Here is a 1,611-nt window from a genome sequence, read left to right as displayed (position 1 = left end):
CAGATATTTGCTGACCTTAGTATGAAAAGGTTAATCCCTTAAGCAGTTAAAACTCAAGCAGAATAATGATGCATGCTTGGGTTGGTCACCTGAAGCAGCACCGAGCAGGCGACTTGATTGACGCTGCATTCGCTTGATTTCAGGAAGAACCACGTGCTGCAGCTGTGCGTAGTTTGGCGCGGGGTGCGGCCCTGGTTTCGGCGCATGGAGCAGCTGGTCGTGGACTTCGCCGTCGAGAACCAGGATGCCATGAGCGCCTTCCACGCGCTCATGCAGATGAAATACAACTTCGCACAAGGCCCTTTGTGGCGAGCCAGGCTGGTTCCGTTGCCGCAGAAGCCTGTGGACGGGCGCCACGAGGCGGTGCTCATTGTCAGCGCGCACCACTGCATCACCGACGGCCTCACCAACATGCTCATCTGCAGCGACATCATGCACGTGCTCAACGCAACCATGACGGGCGCCATGTACGACGTCCCGACGCGCACCGTGATCCCGGCCATCACCGACGTGCTGTACTCGCGCACCGACTGGTGGTATTCGCTCAAGTACTTGTGGAAAAAGTTCTACGGCACCTTCATCCGTGACTACGGCACCAAACTCTACTTCAGAGGCATCCTCCCTCAGCCTAGCACCGAGGAGGCCGCCACGAGAATCCTGCACGAACAGCTCACCGTGGACAGTACCAAGAAGCTGGTGCAGCGCTGCAAGGAGGCCGGCGTGACAGTGCACTCCTGCGTCTCCGCCATCGCGTACGTAGCCATGTTCCGCGTGGCCCAACAGCGCGTCAAGGGCAAGCTGGACGAGGCCATCGTGAACCTGTCCAACTGCGTCAACATGAGACGCTACTTCAACCCCGCCAACAAGGAGTCCCCGGGCTGCCACATTGCCCTCGAGGAGAAGGAGTTCCTCGTCCGGAACACCGACGGCGCGACGAGGGACAACTTCTGGGCGTTCGCGAAGCGCGTGCACGAACACCTGCACAAGAGCCTGAACGTCGAGCATTACCCCATCAAAAACTGCTCCGTGTACATCCCCTTAGCCTTCATCATGTGCGTGAACCACGAGCTCACGCGCCGCGCCCGCAAGAACCTCACGGACTGCCACGTTATCACCACCAACATGGGCAACCTGCAGCACCTCCTGCCGAGCCACTACGGCGACGGCCCCGTGGAGATCACCAGCCTCCTGCGCTCGGTCTCGAGCGAGCTGATCGGCCACCCGTGCACCCTCACGTTCCACACGTTCCGCGGCAGGTTCATGATTTCCCTCGATTACTTCACCAACAAGATGACGGACGACGTCGCCAGCCATTTCTTCTCCAACATGACGGGTTATATCAACAACCTCGTTACCGTGGGAGCCATCGAACGACAAGTGGCGTAGTTCCACCCGGTTCTAAGACCCTGCTGAGTCAGGGTCACGCAAGAGAGGGAATTCAAAGGCTATTATGCGCTTGGGTGTTGGGCATTTCCTAGACATTCGGACGAAAAAAATCACTTAAAAGTAAAAAACTGCCACACGGTTCTACATGTGAAGCAAGCCATGAATTTTGTATATAGAGTGATTATTCGTTTCAATGCAATATTTCCAGGTGTGGCAGATAGAGAA

General features: G+C 56.7%; 1 protein-coding gene across 1 annotated transcript in view; it reads left to right on the top strand.

The window, feature by feature from the left end:
• Positions 1 to 1,611, top strand: part of LOC119594375 — a gene marked incomplete at its 5' end in the record, with an annotated part of 3,049 nt that extends 1,438 nt beyond the window's left edge. Inside the window, 1 exon segment of the mRNA XM_037943435.1 lies at positions 144 to 1,611. Within this exon segment, the coding sequence (XP_037799363.1) occupies positions 144 to 1,386 (1,243 nt within the window).

The sequence above is a fragment of the Penaeus monodon genome, chromosome 33, assembly GCF_015228065.2.
Source record: "Penaeus monodon isolate SGIC_2016 chromosome 33, NSTDA_Pmon_1, whole genome shotgun sequence".
NCBI lineage: Eukaryota > Metazoa > Arthropoda > Malacostraca > Decapoda > Penaeidae > Penaeus > Penaeus monodon.
Note: the sequence above shows the minus strand (reverse complement) of the source record. Positions and strands in the feature narration are given on the sequence as shown.